This window comes from Anguilla anguilla, chromosome 11 (assembly GCF_013347855.1).
Source record: "Anguilla anguilla isolate fAngAng1 chromosome 11, fAngAng1.pri, whole genome shotgun sequence".
Classification (NCBI taxonomy): domain Eukaryota; kingdom Metazoa; phylum Chordata; class Actinopteri; order Anguilliformes; family Anguillidae; genus Anguilla; species Anguilla anguilla.
This window is the reverse complement of record NC_049211.1, coordinates 41,506,743-41,522,696: the sequence shown is the minus strand read 5'-3', so window position 1 is coordinate 41,522,696 and position 15,954 is coordinate 41,506,743. Positions and strand designations below refer to the sequence as shown.

Genomic DNA, 15,954 nt, shown 5'->3' with positions numbered 1-15,954 from the left:
AACAGTAAAGGCTTATGTGGTATGTTTATCCTTGAACATGGGTGTGCATGCAGCATTTATAGTGGTAGTGTCATCAACAACGGGTGTAGTTTACAAGTCAACCGTGGTTCAAGTTATTATTGAGGTTGGTAAATAGTTGAATAGTGTGCAGCTGGATTATATAGCTGGATTGTTGTTTGGAGAGTAGCCCCGCAGGACAAGGATGGTCACTGCTGCTCTTGCCTACAGATGCCTAAATTCATTCATGTATTTGCGCGACATGCCGCATACGCATATGGCCAGGTGTTCCAGCGATCTTCATATTGGTCTAGACACTGTATCTTTGGTGGCACTTGACAGCTTGTTTGAAGGTAATGTTTCCATGTTAAAAAACGAGGTTAGACCCGCCTCCACAATCAGCGGGTGAGTAAACAGAGCTGTGATCGGCTCTATAGCGGAGGCCGCCGCGCTGCCATGGCAACCTCGCACGTGAGGAAGCTGGGAGCTGAGCTGCGGGATTGGGGCTTTTTTAGCGCGGTGAGGGCCTGCTTTCGGAGAGCGCCATCTGCAGCCTGGCGTTGGGGGGGGGGCATGGGGGGGGGGGGGGGGGTGTGAGAGCAGGGGGCAGAGGGGAGGGGAGGGGAGGGGGGGTCTGACTGCCTCACCAAAGAAATGCCTGTGGCTCCTGCTGCGACTCGTTCTGCCCACTCTGTCACCCACACCTCTTCCAAGCCACTCATGCGCACGTACATACACACACACACACACACACACGTGCACGCACATGCTCACACACACACACATGCACATACATGCATACAAGTACACACACATGCACACACATGCATACATGTAATGTACACACACACACCTTCATACACACACATGCACGCAGGTGCACATATTCACACACACGTACTCATGTATACACAGACACACACACACTCACCCACACACGCATACATACACACACGCACACATGCACGCACTCACACACACTAATGAAAACACACACTCTTATACACATACACACACACATACATACCCCTTCCTTTTCACCAGTTTGTCTGCCAAGAGCCTAGTAAGTTTCATCTGTTGCCACCGCACTGATGGAGGCTTGGGGAACAGATTGAGCTCAATGTGCTTTTTATCGGTGAATCCGAGCGCGTTGTCCAAACCCGCCTCGCTCTATTATTTGTCTGTTTGCGTACCTTATTTTTATTTTTGTTAAAAAGTGACCTTGGATCTGAGAAAGGCGCTTTATATAAAAAAAAGTCTTCTTCATATTCTTCATCGTCTTCGTAATCTTAGTCTTAGTTTTTTTTTTTTTTTTCTTCTTCTACTTCGTCTTCATCATCATCATCATCATCATCAGGGGCGACATAGCTCAGGAGGTAAGACCGATTGTCTGGCAGTCGGAGGGTTGCCGGTTCAAACCCCGCCCTGGGCGTGTCGAAGTGTCCCTGAGCAAGACACCTAATCCCTATCTGCTCTGGCGAATGAGAGGCATCAATTGTAAAGCGTTTGGATAAAAGCGCTATATAAATGCAGTCATCATCTTCTTATTATGTGTCTAGGCCCTTTGGAATCAGGGAGGATGGGCAGCCTTAATGGGGAGTTTTGTACATGAGAGGCCTGTGGCTTTGGGGAAACAGAACAGTGCCTGTTGTTTTGTTTTGCTGAACCCAGCCCGGGCCTGAACCCCACACTTCCTCTTCCTGTATCTCACACACTTCCTCTTCCTGTATCTGACATCCTCTAACGTGTTGTTTCACATTCATCCTAATTACATTACGGTTCACTATAGACCCTGCTTGCCACGTTTTGTCCTCTTCCTCTCTGTCCTCTCGTTTTCCCTTAAGGACTGTAAATGAGTTGCCTAAAAGAAGCACTTCCAAAGACTGGGTTCCTATTCAGACCCACTGAGGGAGATTCTGTGAGAAATGCCTTTTGGAAAAACCCAGTGAAATAAACCATAAGCCCCCGTCAGTGTTAGGTTCCATTTAATTACTCTTACATTTGAAACTTTGCATTTTTTAAAAACATACTCATAAATCGCCACACTCGAATGAAAGCGTCTCATAGTTAAGGCTCGTAGGGCTTTTGGGGAAGTATGCTCTGGTTTCCCAAAGTTAATAGAGCTGTAGATATGTGTCTCTGGGCCATTAATATAGTGTGATTCCAGACTAAACAAACGGAACAGGCCGTGAGAGTGTGTGAGCGCTACACCCGCGACCTTTAGCACCGTGATCCGGGACGACTATTGAGAAACGTCGGCTGAGTCACGCAGCAGGAGGGAGGGTTTCGTATTTAGGGAGGTGATCGGAGGGGCAGTGACTCCTGAGAGACTGCGGAGCGAGACTCGCCCTGTCGCTGTGTTTTATTCGAGCGCGCGGAGCCGGGAGCCGGCGAGCCCGGCCGCGGTTGGCTGTTGGCGGTTGGCGGTCGGCGCGGCTCTCTCCTGCGCGATGTAGAACAGAAGGCAGGAGGAGGGGGCACGCGAGAGCGCGCGTGTAGGTCCGTGTGTGTGCGTGAGTGTGTGTGTGTGCATGTACATGGGGGGCGTGGCACCCGTCCCGCTACCCCGCCCCCCATCCCCTTGCCCCGCCTCTCTACCCCACCCCCCTCCTGGTATTTCCGAGATGTGATGTGTAAGTGAGGGTGTAAGAAGACTGTGTAATATTGTGTGCTGTGAATATGAAAAGGGACCCAGGGTAGCCTGGGTAGCTCCGTTGCTGTCTAACCCAAACACTAAAGAGAGAGAGTAGGGCTGGGCTATAAACCGCAGTGATAACAATCTAACGCAATAGCGGTCATCCCCCCTCTTTTTCTCTTTAATTATACCTGATGCGATAGTACACAACCACGCTGTGTGAAGTGCTTCCAGAAAAAAACATCTCCATCTGTTTGGTGACCACAAGACAGCCAATCAGCAGCAAGGCCTTGCAGCTTCCATGTGACTGACAAAAACACATATGATTACACGGGAGGTGTACGACCTTGCTGCTGATTGGCTGTCTTCTCAACACCCAATAGATAAGTGGTTACGTTTATTTATCTTCTCCGGAAGCATTTCACGCTTTAGTGTGGTTGTTTGCTACTGGTCCAGGTATGAATAAAGAGAAAAAGTGGAAAAGAAAGGAAATACGCCACACGGTGGCGAGGACTGTTATTGCACTGGATAATGATCATTGTAGTAAATCTCCCAGGCCTAAGATGGAGCGTGTTTGCGTGGGGAAGTGTGATTGAGGTTTGCCGGCGTCTCTCTCCCCAGCTGCGCACGGACGCGGAGAAGCACTCCCTGGTGGAGAGCGGCCTGTCCTGGTACAGCGAGGAGGGGGGCAAGGCCCAGCGCAAGGCCCTGGGCGGGGCCTACGACACGGGCAGCCTGAAGACCGAGTCCGCCAGCAAGTGGAGGAAGTCCCGCCCCCAGGACGCCGGCGGCGAGGACGGGGGCGGCCGGGGGGAGCTGAGGAAGCCCCAGACGCTGGGTCACCCCAACGCCCTGAAAAAGAGCCGCAACCCACCCGTGGGGGTCACCTCGCCCATTACCCACACCTCCCAGAGCGTGCTCAAAGTGGCAGGTGAGAGAGAGCGCCCCCTTCAGTCCAACGCACACACACACACACACACACATATTACCCACACCTCCCAGAGCCTGCTCAAAGTGGCAGGTGAGAGAGAGTGCCCCCTTCAGTCCAACGCACACATGCACACAAACACGCGCACGCGCAGGCACACACACACACACACACACATGCACACATACACACACGCACACATGCACACACGAACACACACACACACACACACACACGCAGAGGCACACACACACACACACACACACACACACATGCACATGCACACGCACACACACACACACACGAACACGCACACGCGCAGGCACACACACACACATAAATACACACACACACACACACACACACATAGAAACAAGCGTTGTCCTGTGCTGCTTGGTGTGTGCTCAGAAACTTCACAGGTGCAGATTTCTGCAGCCCTTGTGTTGTCAGCTTTGTTTGATGCTGTTTTTTACATTTTCTTTCATACCCTTCAGTTATGCACAGAGCCGTAGACTGAAGACTAGGGGGCATTGAAAGAAGCACCACCTTTGCATTGCCAAAGCTAATATGACCGCTGCAGTACCTCATCTGCTGAATTTTATTTAGCATCCACAGTGTGGAAGACAGAGGAACAGGTCAGAGGAACAGGTCACGCAACGTTCCGATATACAGGGCAGTGGTGAAAACCAGCACAGGCATAACGGACAGTACTCTCCCAGTATGAGATGGGAAATAGGCCTGTGCCTGGAGTTCTGACAAACTCAAAAAAAAGTTCTGATACAGTGCATTCAAAGCAGACAAACAAAGGAAATGAAATGCGTGAGAAGAGGAAGTGATTTGTTTTGGCAGTGCGCACATTTCGTTTGCTGTCTACCCCAAGCAGGTGCATGAAAGTTGTCCCATAAGCCTTTCAGAAGTGCGTGTCTCTGGTGGGAGGAGGAGTCAGTTTTAAGAGTCGCACCCGGGACAGCTGTACATTGGGGTACCGAAAACACTGCCGCCCGTGCTCGCTCGCCTGCACCCCTCTCCAGCATCCTGTCAGCCGAACACAGAAAGAGCCCGTTTTGTTTTTGGACAACGTTGGCCTCTTTCCCGTGGAATATGCCTTTATGGTTGGGAATCTGTGACGCTGAAGGGAAGGACTCGGACGGGGAATGACATCTGTTTTCTGCGCTTGTTTTGCGAGTCGCGGCCGTCATCCGTAACCTTGGCGCTTATCGCTCGCGGCAGCGTCCGAATCCAAACATCCCGCTGTTTGAACACAAGCGGCCCGCCATAAAAACCTCCCCCTACCCCCCACCCCTGAGGTTCTGGAGTGGGAAATAACTGTAGTGCACTGTGCATTCACATCTGGGAGTCCTGCAGCCAGAAAGTATGCACCACACTGTCTCAATCACCTGTGAACCAGACTGTGACTGTTTTCCACATTACGAGCTGCTCAGCATACTACAGGAGACCTAGCACCCATCTCTCACTAATGACAACTGTTGACCTATAGGAGCCTGGCTAGAATATGGTGATCTGTTTTGTAGTTTTTTTGGTGAACTGCGTTGTAGTTTTTTTTTTGTAGTTTTTTTCCACAATGCAGAATGAAACTAACTGTGATTGACTGCTATGGAAATTCCACATTTAGCCAGCCTATGACTTTGTCCTGGCCTGAACGATCTTTGAGCTAATCTGCTGGTATCATGTTGCTGTTGTTTCATGGAACAGCTGACCTGGTCATATTGTAGAGGGAGAGATGCTTGGTGTGTTCAAGTCCAGTGGGACATGTGGCCTGGGGCTTCACCAACAGAGCCACTTGATATCCTAAAAATGTTATATATTAAATATTCATGAAGTATATTTGCATTATAAAATGTATTGCAAAGCTGTAGTCGCCGATGTGGAGGAAGGACTATCCTGCTGCTGGTCATTAATAGTCAATGACCAGTGCTTTAGCATAGCCTGTTATACCAGCTGAAGGGGCGTATCTGGGTGTACTGTTGCCTTCTCGGGGGTCCATATTGGCTCTTTTATCATAAAGGATAAATACGCCCTGATGAAACAAAAGGTTCTCAGCGACTCTCAGCGCCTCCCGGTAGCTTTATCTGTATTTATAGCCACGTACCGGGCACTTATCTGCCATTTTGCGTTATTGTCTCGAGCTTTCCGCGCAGGGCGATTGGCTCTGAAAGACCATCTAAATGTCACGGGCAATCAGAATGCACACGCACCGATGGGAGAGCACAGATGGCACTTTAACATTAGCGCGGCAGCGCGGTTCAGTTGGATTATGTTTGAAGGCACGTCCGTTTTCTGAACTTTCATAAAACCTTGGAGCAGCGTTCTTTCGTGGTTTCGTGGGTCGGAAATGTACGCGCCCCGTTGCGAAACGGTGTACAGCGACGCTTTATCGTTGGCTCCGAGTCTGTTCTCCATCGTATCCGCGACCTCGAGTGCGGTGGGATTTCTCTTTGTTTGAGCTTACTCATGAATATTAATCGGGGCGGAGGACAAAAGGACTTGACAGGCATCGGATCGTCCTGTAATTTACTCCTGTGCATGAATAACGACCTCAGAAAGCGATGGCGTTCGTGGTGTGCGAAGCGCAGCCTTCATCGAAGGAATGCGAACACGACACAGCCCTGCAAGAGTTTATTGATTAGAATGGTTTCGTGAAAAAAGAAGCATTTTGTTCAAAACGGCTTCACTAGACCTAGACAAAATTTGGCTGTTTTGAATGGCAAAATTCTAGAGCCTTGGAAGAGAGAAACCGAAGGAGAATGAGCGCTTTAATTTTGAATAGCTAATTCAGCTAACTACCAAGATAATTTCCCTGCTTCCCTTCTTTTAAGAAAAAAAGGCTTTAAAATATGGGTAGCTGCTGTCAGTGATTTCTCAAAGTACATGTCCCTCCCCACTTCCTGTAAAACCCCTTTTCATGAAAACCTATGAATAATTAAAGAGAATAAATCCGAAGACCTTGATTTACAGTAAAGGGTTTTTTCATTTGCCAGTGTCTTTGTTGTAAAAAGAGATCCTTTGAGTGCAAGCCCCAGAGTCTGTTCACTAATACCTGGTTCCACATCTGACAGTTATAGTTTATGACGCTCGTCACTCAAAATGCTGACATGGACTGACTGTCAGCTTCTTTTTCACATAAAATCTCCCCATGTAGCTAATAATAAACAAATTACTAGTTCATCGTAATTCATTAACCTATTTTTAGATTTGTCCTGACCTTTTCAGATAAATAGATAAATATGTGTGTCTTCTCAAACTGAACAGGGTTGTAGAGCTTATTGTGTGCTACTGTATGATCAGGGGCTGTAGGACCAAGTATAAGTCATGCAGTGACACCTGAGCTTCTGCTCCTAACAACAGATCGTTGACACTTTGTATTGGTACTTTTGAATCTACATTCGCACAGATGCTGGCAAAGCATGTTCTCTGTTCGAGACCGGCATCCTTAGGAAAGTGCCTGTGTGTGCCTGTGTCAGCAAGCACTCTGACCTAGGGTTTGAGTCAAGAAGGCGGCTCCAGGCAGTATGCCCCCAAGGCAGCTGTCAGCCAATCACATTCCGTTTTGCCTGTCTAAGTTAGGCTCTTGCCTAGCTGCAGCCAATGGAGAGTCATGGCCTGGTGTGACTGTCCTGTTACCTGCCTGAGTGAAATACAATTGGGACCCATTTTAGAAATTCCTTAAGCTTTGGTGAATTTATTGCACTCGTTGAAAAAGTCTTGATGGCAGACAAAGATATTTAGAGAAGGTGAGCCGCACAGACAGACCGATGTTGTTGAAAAGGTGTAGGCAGAAGAGCAGAATTGTTTACGCGATGCCGATACTGATACCAAACTGAATGTTCTGGTTCACATACCAGGAGGCATTCTGGGAACTGCTGTTCTACCACTGAGCTTCAGTAAATCAGTAAATCTTCAGCTTCAGTAAGTCTTTATCCAACAAACAGATGCTGCTTCAGACAAGAAATGATATGGAGCATTTTTCTGAAGTAGCCCCCCCCCCCCCCCCCCCCCAAAAGAAGAAGATATGCCTGTATGTGAAAGAATAATGTGGTCAGAATAATTCACTTTTTATTCAGTACCATAGAATGCTAAACATATAATAATCCTAATAATCCCTTGCTTTTTGAATTTGAATTACAATATGATGTCTAATGGCTGCTGAAGATGTAAATGAAGAACTTTTGTGTGCAAGAAATATGAATTGAAATAATTATGGTTTCTGTTCTCCTCCAATAAAAATAATATCTCCACAAACGTGAAAAACAGATGCCAATACTGAGGGTCCCTGGACACCTCCAAAAACCTTTTTTTATTTAATTCAAACCCTCCCCCCCCCCCCCCAAATCCAGTGGGGAGAAGTGCTGTGGCAAGGCTGGTTTTGGAGGTGGGGCTGAGAGCCAGTACAGAAGGGAAACCCTCAAATTGTAATGAAACTCTCTGTCGCTGGAGAACCGAAGGAAAGTTCATCATGTTTCAGCAAATCCAGCACGCTTCCACAGGCCGACAAATACCTGCATCAGCGGGATCTATGCGGGAGCTATCGGCACGTATTCGAGCGAGCACGGCATTCTGGGAAAAGCCGCTCGCCTCCTGCACCCGCAACCTTCGCCTGCCCCCGGAGAACGTGGGCCTTTTCAGCATGTCCTCGCGGGCGCGACTAGGCTGTAATTTTGAGGATTGTTTCTGCCATACAAAATTGCTACTGAGCTGTACTTGGTGGTAAAATTCTCAAGTTGTCTCCCCCTGTTAAAAGTCTGTTCTTCAAATTATGTTGGGGGTGGGGGGGGGGGGGGGGCGTTCTAGTTCTAGAGTACGTGCTGAAAGGTCCCTGGCTTTCAGAATTGAGAGTTATTAAAAAAAGCCAATACACATTGCTTTGCTGTAACACTCTCTAATCCTTGTTACATTACATTACATTACAGGCATTTAGCAGACGCTCTTATCCAGAGCGACTTACACAACTTTTACATAGCATTTTACATTGTATCCATTTATACAGCTGGATATATACTGAAGCAATTTCGGTTAAGTACCTTGCTCAAGGGTACAACGGCAGTGTCCTACCCGGGAATCGAACCTGCGACCTTTCGGTTACAAGTCCAGTTCCTTACCCACTGTGCTACACTCCGTCCTTGTTACGCTACACTAACTAGCTGTGTCTAACTCTTTTACTTGTTTTTATGATTTAGCCCCAAATGTATTTTTTTGGCTATTTATTCAAGTCCTAGTGCAGCCCTAATGTCTTCTAGTGCTGACCTGCTCAGCATCCCAACAGCACAACTTAAAAGAAGTGGAGAAGCAGCTTTTTCCCAAACTTGCTCTTTTTGGCATAATGTGGTTTAAGAGGGTAAATAATCTCTTTAAACATGAAATTAATTAAGAAAAATTATGATGTTGTTAAAATGATGGGCTTGTGGTTGGAATGAAATCCAGCATGCACAGGGGGCCCTGGGTGAACTGCTGAAAATGTGTTTTTAACATGATTTTTAGTTAGTATATTTATTCTCTCATGGATTTAATTTAGTCTTTTATTGCATGTGCATTTTTACCCTTCAGTGTGTATTATCTTTACATCTTCGTGCGGTTTCTCTTCTTACATTTCATTTGCTTCACCATTTTATTGTCTTTTTATTACATACATCTTTTTTTTTTCTGTTAATCACTGGGTTGCAAAATGTTGTAACAAAAGTGCTATAGAAATATTCATTTATTTATTTTACTTGAGCTGATCTGATGTACCATTCCTCTGTTAAAATGGAATTGATGACAGATGATATTTAACATATTACTTTCTGCCACAGATTATGAAAAAGATAATTTGATATGGTTGTTTTTTTTTTTTTTTTTGGGGGGGGGGTAATTTAGTGTAATTCCTTTTATCCCATGTTTTATTGAATTTCTCTTGGTGGCCACGCCCCTTTGGGGGCTACATTTGGAATGTCATTGGCTGGGATTGGTCTGATCCAGTCTGAGTGGGCTTTTTTTTGCCCCGCATTGCGTGGCCAATCAGCTGCTTCTCTGGTCGGGGCCTTAGTGCAATAGTACTTTAGTCAGAGCATTAATACCATGAGTGAGGGTTGTAGTCTTTCTACACAAGACAGCCAGTGTTTCCTCTATCTCACTCTTTCTCTCTTTCTCACTCAGTCGCTTTCCCTCTATTTCTCTGTCTATCCCTCTCTTTGTCTTTCTCTCTGTCTGTCTTTCTCCGTTTCCCTGTCTCTCTCTCCTTTCCTCTCCCTCTCCCTCTCTCCCCCTCAGAAACCCCCCCCCCCCCGTCTCTCCACGCACCCCCCCTCCCCTCCCCCGAGTGTGGCTGTGGTCAGTCTGTCACAGTGCTCATTGTGCCCGGGAACCCCACGCTGCGCCTGGCACAGCGCCTGGCACGGGCCGCGTTGGCACCGTGTCAGATTTCGCGGGCGATGCGAATCGCGCCACGCGCTTCGGCTCGGGACAAAGGGCGAATAAAAAGACCGAGCGACAGAACACCGTTTTTTGATTGCAGTCATCTGGGGATACATTAGCGTGCTCACCATACCCCTTTATCTGCCACTTGTAGCAGCTGCATTAGTGTGCAATTAAAGAAACACGTGTTAATTTCAGACGGCAGAGGATCACATCCCGTGTAAGCTCTGTTTGAGATCCCGCTCTGTTTGAGATCCCGCTCTGTTTGAGATCCCGTTCTGTTTGAGATCCCGCTCTGTTTGAGATCCCGCTCTGTTTGAGATCCCGCTCTGTTTGAGATCCCGTTCAGTTTGAGATCCCGCTCTGTTTGAGATCCTGTCCGTAACAGCGCTTTTGAAGAATGACATTTTTTTGCGGTTGTCAAATGCAGCGAATTTATTGGCTCTTGGGAAGCGCGGTTATGAGGTCATCGGAGCACCTGGGGCGGAGGATCGCGTTGTCGTGTTTCACAGGGATCGAGGTCGGGGCTCCTTCGGTTGTTAGTCGCGCTGCTGGCTTTGCGTGTTTTATAAATACCGCTAAGTAAATTCAGATGTCTGCCTCCGTGTGCACTGGCTGCTCAGTCGTTTGCAATTAGCATCTCAAACTGCATTGATGTGAGCCAAACTACAGCGCTAATGTGTTGTACATCACTTGGATGCTTCCCTTGGGCTTGTCTGATGAGACGGGCATTCATGGTTTAAATAAAAAACTGCCGGGGGTCCTGGTTTTTCTCACAGTCGCCTGGTCGTTGGCCCACGGAAGGCCCGTTGCTCTCCGCTAATTACAGTTGTAAGAACCATAAACACCACGGCAACATTAGCACTGTCGTGTAGATGGATAACCATGGATAGATTGATAGATTTGCTTTGCGCAATAAAGTAGCTAATCCACACAGTCAAAACTTAGAATGTCAGCTTGCAGGATCTACACTTGCAAATATTTAAGACAGGCGCAAGAAAATGTAAACTAATTTTTTTGAAGTGGTAGTTTGTTATTATTTGAGTGGTTGAGAAGTGTGCTTTGAGATGAATTAACATATACTGTGGGGTAGGTTATCTCCCATTTGTCTCTTCAGAGGTATAGGGTATAGCAGCACTCAAAAGGTTAGGGTATATGCTAGGTATATAAGGGTGTGTACTGTATGTATAGAGGGTGTGTGGGATCAGGCAGAGTCAGATAACCCGTATCTGCCTGCTACTCTCTCTGGCAAACCGTGAGGCAGTCTGTCCACAGGCTCAGTGGAAACCCCATCCAGGCATCACGCCTGGGTTATCCAGCAGGGTGTGGTCCATTTTAACCTTTCCCTCCCCTTCCCTCCCCTCTGCATCCTGGAAAAGACACTTTTAGCTCTCAGGCCTGGAAAACCGGCCATCATGCAGTGATAGTGGTGAGAACAGGGCTGCACGTCTCTACTGATGGAATTTTGTCAATCCCAGACTGTCTTGTCTCTATAGCAACCTTAAAGGGACAAGAGTTGGAGTTTGTGCGGTTGGTTTTCCTGCACTCTCTGTTGGCTTTCAGCAGGCTTTGGCCAACGTTATTAAAAAGTCACTTACCAAGTTGGAGCCACACCTACCTAATGTCATGGTTTGTCGTAGGTAAAAAAAAACCCACCTAATTATTATCAAAGCACATTCATAGATATTGGGGGACTTAAACTTGGTCTGTGGGCATAAACCTGGTCAGGCTCATAGTGCCGTAAGGTTATGAGCCTGAGAAGTGAGGTTATTAAATGGAGTAACGGTCATCTTCTTGTCTCTCCAGCGCCAAAGAGTGAGCAGAAGGCCGTGGACAAAGCCAAGATGGCGGTCAAGGGGACCGCGCTGCAGCGGTCGAGCTCGGACGCCGGGAAGGAACGCGGCGACCACCGCAAGCCCCCGTCGGGCCTGGTCCGCCCCTCGGCCGGCGGCTCCTTCGGCTACAAGAAGCCGCCCCCGGCGACCGGCACGGCGACGGTGCTGACCGCCGGCGGCACGGCCATCTCCAGCGGCTCGGCGACGGTGGGCAAGACGCCCAGGTCCTCCGGCATCCCGGTGAAGCCGGCCGGCGGGGGCGGGGGCGGGGCCGGCGGGGGTGGGAGGAAGACCAGCCTGGACGTGTCCGCCTGCGAGCAGGGCTTCCTCTCCCCCAACGCCCGCAACAACATCCAGTACCGCAGCCTGCCCCGCCCCGCCAAGTCCAGCGCCATGAGCCTGACCAGCCGGCCCGGCTCACGGCCCGTCAGCGGCGGCCTGGAGGGCAGCCTGCTCAGCCTGAAGCCCGTGCCCCCCTCCCCCGCCACCCCGGGCTCCGCCCCGGGCTCCCGGCTAAAGGAACCGGGCGGCGGTAAGCCCGGAGGCCGGGCCAGCGCCGGCCCGGTGAACCAGACGGACCGGGAGAAGGAGAAGGAGAAGGCCAAGGCCAAGGCCGTGGTGTCAGACTCGGAGGGCGGGCCCCTCAAGCCGGGCTCCGCCCTCTCCTCCCACACCCCCGGGGAGACCTGCCCCAAACAGCTGAGCCTGCGGCCGACCAGCGGGGGCAGGTTCTCCGAGCTGACCTCCCCCACCTCACACAGGTAACTCCCTCTGCTGCACCTCCTCCCCCACCTCACACAGGTCACTCCCTCTGCTGCATCTCCTCCCCCACCTCACACAGGTCACTTCCTCTGCTGCACCTCCTCCCCCACCTCACACAGGTAACTCCCTCTGCTGCACCTCCTCCCCCACCTCACACAGGTAACTCCCTCTGCTGCACCTCCTCCCCCACCTCACACAGGTAACTCCCTCTGCCGCACCTCCTCCCCCACCTCACACAGGTAACTCCCTCTGCTGCATCTCCTCCCCCACCTCACACAGGTCACTCCCTCTGCCGCACCTCCTCCCTGTGTCCTCCCCCACCTCACACAGGTCTCTCCCTCTGCCGCACCTCCTCCCTGTGTCCTCCCCCACCTCACACAGATAACTCCCTCTGCATTTCTTTCTCTCTAACTCTAAATTGCCCCTTATCCAATCAGAGTGCTTCTTACTCCTCCATACTGGTGCTGCTATCCTTTGTCTTTCCACTCTGACATCACTCTTTATGCTCCCATTTAATGACCCTGCGTCTGTTGGAGCAGAGTAATACTGGCAGGAGCTCTGACCGTGGTGAAAAGGGTACTATGCCCAGTTCTGTGTACATCTGTAGCTTCTGCTTGTTTGTATTTCAAATTAACTGAAATAGGAAGTTTGTAAAATGAAGGAACTAAAGTGATCCTGAAGAGCATGACTCTTACATGAGTACTCAGCTGGACTCTAGCTGTGCTCACTGTGATGAGCGTAGAGACTTTTCTGCGCGCTAAATGCAGGCATAAGATCAGGTCTCCAGCCCAAATCTTTATCCGACTGTTAGATGTGAAATACTGGTGCAGAGTCCAGTACAGGCTCAGTTCCTGCCACAGTGGTTTTGCAGAGGATGATATAAATGTCCTTAATGACTTTCCACATCCAGTCCACTCTTTAATCCCCATTATTCACAGGTACCCTTCCCCCTTATAGGTTTTGTCCTTTCTGGTGTAATCCCATGGCTGCCCTTCCTGTACCCATAAGTACTGTCCGCTCTGGCCTTCTGCTTACCGAAGCGGATATTATCAGGTTTCGGTCCTAAAACGACGCCTCCCGTCGAGCGGCGGCCGTTCTGAAGGTCACATGCGGCGGTGCTGTGTCATGTTGGCGAAGCTGAAAGGTTTCTGCGGGGTTTGTGGGAGTTCGGTACATAACTCTTAGTCTTACCCACAATCCCTAGAATCCTCATCTCTGCTGCAAAATTAATATCAGTCTAGCCCTCAGAGGTCAGCTTTTATTGCAGTTTTTTGCTCTAACGGCACATTGAGAGGGAACTTTATCCGCTGTGTTTTCATTGGTCCTCGCAGCCGCGGACGGTGGCCAGGTTTTCACATCGTTCCCCGTTTATCGACCGCTTCGCTAATTCTCACTTTTTTATTTTGTGCAAACCAACATTAAGGCAAGTTTTAGAAATCCTCTCATTATAGAGGAGTGATTATGTGTCTCTGAATCACGAGTCCGTCTCCTGATTGGCCCACAGCTGTGGGTCTGCTGGGCTTATCTCTGGTGCTCGATAACCAGAGGGAGTGCAGTCTGGAGTTTCTGGAGCAGATTTCCGAGGCTCAGTCCATTCACGCCTTGCGAACATTAACGATTGATCACCTTTATTCGCCGCAGAGATCCAGCTGATATCTTAGCCCTGACTCGTGCTGAAATCGTACCTCAGCCCAACGCGTCGCGTGTCAGCTCCCACCAGCCGTGATTGGTCAGTATGCACGGTCTGGAACAGCTGCGGTCTGACCCCCCCCGGCTCCTCCCGCCCCCCCACTTCTGGTCGGCCGAATCCCATGATGCTTCGCTCCCACCGCCAGCATTCTCAGACGGGAGGAGGAAAGGGAGTCAGACTGCTTTCTGCGGTTCTGCTGTAATTCCTGTAAGCCCGTGATGAGTGCTACTCCATTTCTCCCCCGCGCTCTCCGACAGCATGCCTGTGGCGTGGGGTCACATGACTCTAGTTTTGAAAGAACAGGCGTTTGCGTTCTGGCAACATATCCCATTTACATTGCACAAATATTCAGTTATATTTCACCTTATAGCTTTCTTAACCACAGGATACATTTCAAAAACTCAACTGTGAATACAAATTAATGAATGGCAGAGACAAAACACCTTGTTTTGCCCTGTAAAGGATTGACAACCTGTCCAGGGTGTATTCCTGCTTCTCGCCCAATGCACGCTGGGATAGGCTCAGACACCCTTCCGCCTCCCTGACCAGGAATAAGTGGATTAGATGATGGATGGATGGATGGAAAATACCTTGTTTGGGGGAGCATTTGGATACACACCTGTGTAACGTGTGGGGACTCTAAGGTGTGGTGTCCTACCGCTGCTGTGGCCGTGGCTCAGTGTTCAGGGACGTGAGCCTCAGAAGCGTGTCAGTGTTGTGGCTGTACTGACTGTAGCTGGAAGACCTGCAGGGCAGTGCAGCTTTAGCCTAAGCCTCGCCTACGCAGGGAAGGGTACGAGCAGCGCTCCCTCATCATATTAAGTCAGAATCAAATCAGTTTTATTTGTATTGTGCTTTTTACAATAAACTGTCACAGACGCTTTGCAGAGTAGCAGAAAAAGAGCAGAAACCAGGCCTGAACCCCCAAATAGCACATGAATTTAAAAAATAACTCCCCGGTCAGGAGAAAAGCCCTGAAAAGGTGGTAAGAAAAAAATCCCCAATGGGAAGAAATCTCAGGAGGAACCCTGCTATAGAGGAGTGGTAGAATGGTAGGATGTTACAGAATGCAAATTGGGGAAATGAAAAATGTAAATAAAAACCTCTTCACAAAATACATAAAATAAGTATGTCAGACAGTCTTTTCAGCCTGTGATGTTTTATCTGTATTTGTTATTCAACTGATCTCAAAACATGTGGTTCACATGCAGTCTTGGACGTTGTCCTCTTGTACTTTTTGTGCGTAGGGCGCAAAGCAAGTCTCTGGGCAAGCCTGCCAGCCTGATGCACCTGGATAAGGTGAACTCCAACAGCCTGGACTCCACCATGATGGGCATAGAGAGTGAGCTTCCCCCCAAGGTGCCCCCCTACTCCAAGCTCCAGGCCCTGGCGGGCTCCGGGGGCCCCGCCCCCTGCCTGACGCCCAGCCCCGCCCCCGTCCTCAACGTCAACTCGGCCAGCTGCTTCCCGGAGGCGGGCCTGGCCCCCCCCCGGGGCTCGCCCCTGCTGTACCCCCGTCTGTCCGGCCTGCACCGCAGCATGGAGTCCCTGCCCCTCCCCATGAGCGTCCCGCCCGCGGGGGGGCGCCCCGCCGCCGAGCCCCGCGAGCGGGATGAGGACAGGGCCCCCAGTGGGTGGAGCGCGAGCAGCAGGACCTCCCTCACTCTCCTGGACAGGTGGGCTCCTCACAAAATCTCCC

The 15,954-nt window shown here is 49.8% G+C and overlaps 1 protein-coding gene across 2 annotated transcripts in view; it reads left to right on the top strand.

Moving 5' to 3' along the window:
- nav1a (neuron navigator 1a) overlaps nucleotides 1–15,954 on the top strand; it is a 74,536-nt gene that overhangs the window by 25,462 nt on the left and 33,120 nt on the right. For both annotated transcript variants that reach the window (XM_035381556.1, XM_035381555.1), the window contains exons 3-5: nucleotides 3,254–3,563; nucleotides 11,775–12,564; nucleotides 15,503–15,931. In XM_035381556.1, coding sequence (XP_035237447.1) covers nucleotides 3,254–3,563; nucleotides 11,775–12,564; nucleotides 15,503–15,931 — 1,529 coding nt within the window. The remainder of the gene's footprint in view (nucleotides 1–3,253; nucleotides 3,564–11,774; nucleotides 12,565–15,502; nucleotides 15,932–15,954) is intronic.